This window comes from Aspergillus piperis (genome assembly GCF_003184755.1).
Source record: "Aspergillus piperis CBS 112811 unplaced genomic scaffold BO85scaffold_1, whole genome shotgun sequence".
NCBI lineage: Eukaryota > Fungi > Ascomycota > Eurotiomycetes > Eurotiales > Aspergillaceae > Aspergillus > Aspergillus piperis.
This window is the reverse complement of record NW_020291591.1, coordinates 1,462,914-1,471,274: the sequence shown is the minus strand read 5'-3', so window position 1 is coordinate 1,471,274 and position 8,361 is coordinate 1,462,914. Positions and strand designations below refer to the sequence as shown.

At 50.1% G+C, this 8,361-nt stretch overlaps 2 protein-coding genes across 2 annotated transcripts; one reads left to right on the top strand and one right to left on the bottom strand.

Annotated features, from left to right (window-relative positions):
- Positions 1 to 1,942: 1,942 nt before the first annotated feature.
- Positions 1,943 to 4,725, top strand: BO85DRAFT_15151 (uncharacterized protein). The gene is made up of 5 exons (XM_025654149.1): positions 1,943 to 1,951; positions 2,117 to 2,431; positions 2,501 to 3,071; positions 3,128 to 3,756; positions 3,815 to 4,725. Exons 2-5 carry the CDS (start codon positions 2,320 to 2,322, stop codon positions 4,636 to 4,638), a joined length of 2,136 nt encoding a protein of 711 aa, XP_025520942.1. The 5' UTR covers positions 1,943 to 1,951; positions 2,117 to 2,319; the 3' UTR covers positions 4,639 to 4,725.
- Positions 4,726 to 6,833: 2,108 nt separating this feature from the next.
- BO85DRAFT_410551 (8-oxoguanine glycosylase OGG1) lies at positions 6,834 to 8,340 on the bottom strand. Its single transcript, XM_025657485.1, has 3 exons — positions 8,228 to 8,340; positions 7,412 to 8,154; positions 6,834 to 7,347 (listed from the first exon to the last, which is right to left on the bottom strand). Exons 1-3 carry the CDS (start codon positions 8,320 to 8,322, stop codon positions 6,929 to 6,931), a joined length of 1,257 nt encoding a protein of 418 aa, XP_025520941.1. The 5' UTR covers positions 8,323 to 8,340; the 3' UTR covers positions 6,834 to 6,928.
- Positions 8,341 to 8,361: the final 21 nt, after the last annotated feature.

Sequence of the window (8,361 nt, the reverse complement as noted above, 5' to 3'; positions counted from 1 at the left end):
ATACCCGATTCATTTTTATTCTTAATTCATGATGTTTATCGACCTCCTGGCACTTCAAGGAGGTTGTTTGTCTTTTTTGTCCTCAATGTTATTCTCTGCTTGAAATCTTGCTTATGTCCCATCTGCCTGCGCATGCACTGTGCGCTGCATGTTCAATTCAATCCGGACCCACCTCGTGGTCCCTTCCAATCCTTGCCATGTTATAGTTGTTGTGATTGTCGTCGTTGTCGAGTGTGATCTTGTTTCCGTATCTATTGTACCATACACTCACACTTTGTCCTATGGACCGGAGTGTGAGCGACCTGCCTTTCATTCCCCCTCATCTTCTGAGCCGTGGATGTCATGTTACCGGATGGACATGTACATACATAAGATAAGTTAATCCGCGCGAGTCCGCGGTAATGAAACAACATTTTTGTGCATTAACAATTTCAACATCGCTTTAGTAGGGGGTAGTATCTACATGTCTCATAATTAGGTATTCCGTTAGCTGTTGAGTAGCTCAATAATTTCCCGCCCTGCAGGTGTCATGCAGAGTTAGTAGTAAGTAGATAGTTATAGACCTCTTCAATTCTTCACTAGTAGAGTTATGTTTACTTCTTCGGGCGTTCAATAGAATCGAACTCTGATAAATTTAATCCATGTCCGCCGTAAAAAGAAAACACACAAAAAAAGTTAAGAATCCTCAATAACTGACATGCGTCTCCTTTTGTCTGTCTTTCCATCTTTAAATTAATTTTCCTATCGATGTACGTACTGCTATATAAATAGCAAGCCTATCATATGATACTACAGTGGATAGTCTTACTAGGTTCAAGGAAATCCGAACTAAAACGTGATTGGTGGGGGAACGGGAACGGGAAAGAACGATCGGACAAACTTGCTGCTACTACGTAGTAGTTTATCTAGTTATCTACAGTAGTACGATTCTGGGGATTTAGCTGTCTAATTTTTAGGTACTTCTTAGCGTAGTGACAAGTATCTATCTACCTTTCTATCTATCTATCTAACTTTATGTTGTTGATCATGTCAGTGTGAGGGCACTTACTGTGCTGGTTAAGCGAGAAGAAGAAGGATGGGGGAATAAAAAGCGGGGGGAGGGAAGGTGCCAGTCAGCATCCCACATAAGGAAATCAAGATGATCGCGTGAGAGGAAAGAGATTTTAAAGGGAAAATAGAGACAAAAAGTATGGAACACTAAATATTCTGGACAAGCAAGCGAGTCAGAGACTGATATCTGTTAGCTAAGGAGTTAGTTGATCACATGAGGCACTTTTGGGAATTTTCCCCGCAAGAGACAACCGGAGCAACAAAACTGCGGGCAACGGAATTGGGCCAGACTCTGTCTCCCCCAAACAGAAGGAAGGGCAACTTTGGAGTTCTCCAGCTGGAACTAACCACTAGTCTGCTAGTAGTAAGACTGACACTGCTAAGTCCCCCCGCTTTTCCTTTTCGCCCGCCTACTCGTTACTTGCTACTTGCTTGCTTTTCTCTTTCCCCCGTCCCGCTCTGTTGGTCCATGGGAAAAAAAGGGAAAGAAAGAAAGAAGAAGAGAAAGGGCAGAATAAGCCGATGCAGTGAGCTTCGTAGCCGTCCTTTTTCTGCGCTTCTCCTTTTTGCGCCTCTTTTGTGTTGCCTTGCGATCGTCTCCCGTTCAGCCTCCTTCGGCCTCCCTTCGTCTCTTTCTCACTCGCGCCCTTCCCTCTCTTCTCTTTTTCTCCCCAGATAATCGCTCTCCGCCTCGGTTGTCGGGCCTAGTCGACCTTTAGGGCGCTTTCGGGCCAGTCTCGCTGGCTGACCTCGCCTTTGCTCACACCTCTCTCTCTCACTCACTCACTCATATCCTTCCCTCCCCAAGAGCTGTGTTGTTGTCGGTTCCCCACTGAGCTCTTTCGGATGCTGCAGCTCACCTGCCAGCGGTCCCTACCGGTATGCGATCCCGCACAGGCTGGTACGTCCAAGATCCAGACATCACTACTACTCCCTCCCCATGTCATATGTTGGGAGATCGGGAACACCCGCCCCCCGAACCTCCTAGCAACAATCACCTTGTCCTTCTGCTTCTGTCATATCATCCAGACACTGACTGTTTGGCCCTCTGCCACACCCTCCGCAGCCTGACGTGTCGTACCCGGAAACTTAAATGTAGGTCTACAACCTTGCTTATCATCCCTGCGCTGGGCAGAAAGTTACAGATATTAAGAAAAGCTGCTGGGTCTAGGTGACGAGCAGAAACCCGAATGCTCGCAGTGTCGTAAAGGCGGCAGGGTCTGTCGCCCCAGCGAGGGGATCGTCTTTCGCCATCAGCAAAATGCCTCGATGAACAAGGATCTGAGCGATGCCTCCACCGGACGTGGCACGCTGAAGGGCTTCTACTCGTATAAGAATACCTTTGACAAGGACAGTGTCTGGCTCGACATCCCCAAACATGGTATGGACCCGCCGAACATCCTCGCTGAGAGTCCCGTTGGGCTGACAGGTGCTCTGCCTTAACCTGTAGTCATCTTCGTCGATAACTCGGATCCCTATGCGGAGGACTTTGAAGCTGCACTGGGAGAGTCCGAAGCTGCCATTCTGGCCGCGAACTCTCATGCGCGTGCCTGGAGTGCCCAGCGCACGTCGTCCACTGACGGCGAAACCCATGGCTTAGAGACTCTTTCCACAGTGGCAGCCAACGATCGCCTTTCTTATCCTCCCTTGAGCATTGACCAACAGTCCATCCCATCAACAGACCACAGCGTACCCTTTAATAATGTCCCATCTACAGCATCCTCAGACACTCCAAGCCAGGTGCGCGGCGTCATCGCACCCCAAATCTCTCCTTCTCTCTCGATATCCTCCACCAATACCCATAATAATAATATCAACTTCCTTCTTAATCCTTCACAATCACGGTCACCACCTGTGGATCCCAATCTTCAGCACCCACCCGAGCGTAGGAGCTCATCATTGACCGCCAGGCCAGCACTGCCGCGAACCACGTCTGCCGAGTCGAAGTCGGATGCGCCAGCAGAAACAGACCACGAGGTTGCATATCTCTTGAGACATTTTTCAGAGGCACCAGGACTTTGGTAGGTCACTGAACCACCACCACCCGGCTGGACATCGTTAATTGGATGGATGATAGGATGGATTTGTTCGATTTAGGAACCTATTTCGCATCGTCTGTCCCGGTCAGGGCTCTCCGAAATCCTTTGCTGAAATACGCCGCCTGTGCGTATGCTGCGAAGCAACTAGGCCGCATAAAAGGAACACAAGTGTCGACCGGGGGTGTGTATACTAGGCATCTCGCCAACAACGTAGATTGGTCCTGGTCTGGCGCCAAGTATTATGAAAAGGCCATTCAACTCCTAATGAAAGAACTGCAGCCTGATAAAGGGCCTCCACCGCTGAGTACCCCAGAGGCGTTTGGACAGTGGCAGGCTGCTGAGCTGTGCGAAGATCAAGAAAACCCTCGCAAACGCAGGCGACGTTACTCGGACAGTCGGTTCTCCAAGGGGGTCCATTCGGATGAAATCCTTGCCGCCACAGCTATACTATCTGTATATGAATTTTTAGATGCCACAGGTCCGGCGTGGAATCGCCATCTGAGCGGCGTGAAGTCTTTGTTGGATGTAGCGGAGGTGGGAATGATGCCAGTCGAACAGCGCCATTCCCCCGGGGGAACAGCGTTGCAGCAAACCAAGGTCTCGGGGCTCTCGAAGGCGAGAAAGGCGACCTTCTGGAACTTTGCACGACAAGACTACCTAGCTGCCTGTGAGTGCATACATGACTTGTAATAACCTCCCTTCAAGGTGCTAACTGGGTTCGATAGTCATCAATGAGAGCCAGACAAGGTTAAACACCGACGATCTGGTCTTGTGGACTGAGGCGGGTCTCCAGATCGACAACATGGGCTTTGTACGCTCCAGTAATGCGACCGCGATGGGCTATCCAGACGATGAAGAACCCATCAAGGAAGATCTTGTTTCGAATGGCTTAGTTTGGATTCTCTCAAAGATTGTTAACTTTATCAACGCCGGTGATAATGTCCAGTTGGGCCACCCTGGATCGATAGGGGCGGGTCCTCTGGGCCTTTCACAGCAGGTATTGCTGGAGCGATGGTACCGCCTGGAAGCTGAACTCGATGCCTGGTATAATGGACTTCCTGAGACATTCCAGCCTTGTGCCCGGGTTGAGCTTTCCAAATTACCTCAAAACAGGGACAACCCGAAGTTTGACGCTGGCTCGCTGTCCGAGGTATGGTATAGCCTACCTCTGTGCTCCTCGGCGATGCAGCATTACCATATGGCTCGTATCCTTCTTCTCATAAATAAGCCGCATGAGTCCACCAGCAGAAGGAGCACCATTGCTGATAGACTTAATTCATATCGCTCAATCGAGAGTGATATTCGATTTCACAGCCGAGAAATTGTGGGGATTGCGCTGGCTTGTCCAACCGGCGCGGTCCGCATCAATTCCCTCCAGCCGCTGTTTGTTAGTGGTCAGTGCCTGACGGAACCCGGAGAACGGCGGACGGTCCTTGCTTTGCTTCACGGAATCGAGACGGAACTCGGCTGGGCAACCGAGTACCGTGTGAATCAGTTGCTCAGAGAATGGGGCTGGAACGAGGATTCTGCGAATGCGAGCGTCCCATGAAGCCTCGAAGGCAAAATGCCTTGATTGGTGCTCGTCTCAAAGAACTTTCGTTTCACCGAGTTATGAGCACCCATAGACATACTTGCTTCGGGCCTCGCGATTCTCGCCATCGCCGTCCACTCAAGTGGACCGAGTCAAGTCTACGCCAGCGGGACTTGTAAATATACGGACCTGCTACGTCGACCGCCGCCTAGGACCCGAAAAGCTTTTCAGCTTGTTCCGGGCAGGCCAACCCGGAATGGGTTGCATATATGTGCATCTGTTTTGAGAATCAGCCTGTTGATTTTGAATGATACCAATGTGTTTTGTGCTTTGAACCCATACCGTTGTACCCAGAATCTGCATGAATGCTAATGCCAGGAGAAGGCAAGAACGAGGTGCCTCTCACTACCATCACTTCTTTTCGATCGTGGATCTGTGCTTTCCTTCTTGTATCATGAGTTTGTTTCCATGCCACATGTTGGCGGTTAGTACTGAGTAGCCATCGAGACAATATGACCCCTCTGGCCCATAAGGCGCAGTGAGCCTAGGAGTAAGAAGACGGGAAGAAGCTCGAGCGCAGAAGTGGGCAGCAGAAGAAAAGCAGCTAAGAAAGAGGCCGAGGGCCCTGAGCCTCGAAATTTGCGCCTGGGAATCGATTCGCCGTCAAGCACTCGGCAGAGTTGCCTGCACCTTCCACTTCTGGCAGCTGCAACATCGGGATGCACGTGCCGCCGTTCAGCTTCCCGCCTCCTGATGGAGTCAACTCACTTTCCTCTTCGCAGTAGCTCTCCCTCTCCATCACACCACATCATTGGAGCTTCATACCCCTCGAAAACTGGAGATCGAAAACAAGCGACCATCCCAGCCATCCACATCCCCCCTTCATCAACTCATCATGCTAGCAGCCTAGCAGATGTGGACTCTCTGCTTCTGAATTTCTGCACACATTATCGGCAACACCTTCAAGTCTGTTGATGATGATCGCCATGGCCGCCGCGGAAGGTTAACCGACCACCAATTTGCCCCGCGACCCTCTTCTTTTTTTGCTCTTGATTCAAAGTTCAGACATCCATCGTCATCATCGTGAACGATCTTCGTCTTGTTCCTTGGTTGCGTTGCGGCCCTGAACCCACTTTTTCCCCTCTTCCTCCTCCGCCCATCAACTTGCAGATAGATACACAAGTGAAAGGTGTGGAACAGGCACACACACTCCCACACCCTTCCGACCATCCCGATTCTCACCGCAAACCCTACTCATTGATCTACCTACTCGTACTCCATCCTACACAGTAGAAATTGCATTGCTCTTGTTGATATCGTCACGATCTAAATACCAGGTAAAGAAATATCACCGATTATACCCGGCGTGCAGGAAAGTCTTCCGACCGGCTAAGGCTAGTAGCTGGCTTGGTTACCTGTGTCAAGGGGATTGATTCGCTGGCCTTGTGGAGTAGGTTGTTGGCTTAGTGTAGCTTGGTAGAACGACTAGTTGGCCTACTTGCCTTACTGGATAATGAACAATACTGATACCTTGGTAATTCTGCAGCAGGTGCGATATTAATTTGATTCTGCACACTTTTAGCCTATCTACTTTACTTTTGCTCGGTAGGCCAAGTTGATGAATGCTGGTTGCTTTCGGGTGAGCGGGATGATCCTACCCTACCTTACCCTACTTTTAAGTCAAACTCTCTCATGAAAATTACTTTGTAACTTCCTTCTACATGGTGTACTAATAACTACCTTACTGTTACTCCGCATCCAAAACAAAATACTAATTAGATTTCCCGATACGGGATAGACACCGACACCACCGCAATACATACCTATCTAGTACATATAATAAACCCCGGCTGGCCTTGTCGGTTATCCCAAAGGAGTAACCCGGAGACAGTAGCCCTGGGAAATAGTACAGTACATAACTAGTAGCAGTACGTAGCAGTTACCTTCCTACCTAATCCACATAAAGCAAGAATCCGGTTCGGGTGGTGTTGCTTGATGATCCTGATGGGTTCGTTCGGTTACTATTGGTGAGGGGTATATGTGAGTTGTTTTGAGACAATGAGGTTTGATACTACGTACTGTAGATACTAGTACTGTTGCCTTGAGGAGGACTTGGTTGATATTGTCTCGTTTGACTGGGGTGGGTTTAAGACATACGTAGTATGTATAATGAGATCAGGATTTTGGGGGAGGGGTCTTATTATGTTATTGGTATCTAAGCACGGGGATAGCAAGTGATATGGTGATGAGGCATAGGTCTAAAATATGATTAAAACATAAAAAGGTAATATACTTATACAGGGTATAATTATTTCTTCCGGAGTCGCTTCGACATCCTCCTTGTTGTCGTTGTTTGCGAAGCTTGCACGATGGTGTTCAGCTTCTCCTTTTCCTTGGTCTCATCATCTTCTTCTTTCTCGACCTTCACTCCCTCATCATCTGCAGGTCTCTTACTTGGTACAGCTATAGCTGTAGTGACCTTTGTCTCCACCTCGACACCCTCCTCATCATCCTTCTCTACCTTCACATCCACCTTCTTCGACGTAGTCGCAGCCAACCGATCCGAGAATGTCCTCAGATCCGCCGTGAACAACACACTATGCGCCCACCCCGCTTCTTTGCCCCAGAGCTTGCGGAAGTGGTTTCCCACAGCATCATAAGTAACCTTCGTCAAGGACTTATTCCCCCCCTTTCCGAACTTGTAGTCTCTCTGCGCGATCTGCCAGACTAAACCACACACCATTAGCAATCCAGCCATGACATGACAAACGGAGCAACCGAGATAACTAACCATGCGTATCAACCGGAACCGCCTCTCCCCATCCCAACCCCATCAAGCACACACAATCCGCAACCTTAGGCCCAACCCCCTGCAACTCAAGCAATTTCTCATGTGCCTCGCGATACCCCTCTCTCCCCTCGGGTTTCATCTCACCCGCCGGCGCAGCTTCCACCCTCCAAGCCGGACACTCCGGGTTACATAGCGAATCCAACCACCCGGCCTCCCGCTCCTTGGCCACCATCACCGCCGTCTGATAGATATACTTGGCGCGGTATCCGAACCCCAAGCCGCGCAGCTTACCCTCCACGTCGGTAGCGGTGAGGGCATCCGGCGCCGGGAAACCGTGGTAAGCGCGACCATTGATAGATGCAATGAAGGGCCCGTAGTTAAGGCAGAGCTTCTCGACCATCTGCGAGATGCGCGCAATGTTGTTGTTGCTGCTGCAGATGAAGGAGATCAGGGCTTCCCAGGCGTCTTGGCGCAGGATGCGGATGCCGGTGAATTGGGGGGCTTTTTTGCGGAAGTTGGGGTCTTGGGCGGACCATTCGGTGTAGAGGGAGGTGAGGTTGGCGGAGAGGTTGAAGTAATGGGTCAAGAGGGAGAGGGTGGTGTCGTCGTCATTGTTTTTGGGTTTGGGGGATTGGGTGGTGCGGTAGGTTCGGTAGTAGAGGTGGGTTGGGTCTTGTTTTAAAGAAAGAAGACGGCCGTGGAGGACGCAGCGCCATTCGTCTGTGTCGGGGACATTGTGCCATCTGTAGATGATATGGAGACCTTGTTAGACTGAACGTCGGGGAAGACGAGGAGGGTACTTGCGGTTTTAGTTACCGGAAAGATTGACCACAGCGAAGGGTGGTATTGATGCAGAGTTCATTGAGACTCACGGGCAACTTGCGCCATTCTGAAAAGGCGCCGACAGTCATGATTGTAGTGAATTGAGCAATTACCTGCCCGTCGCTGAG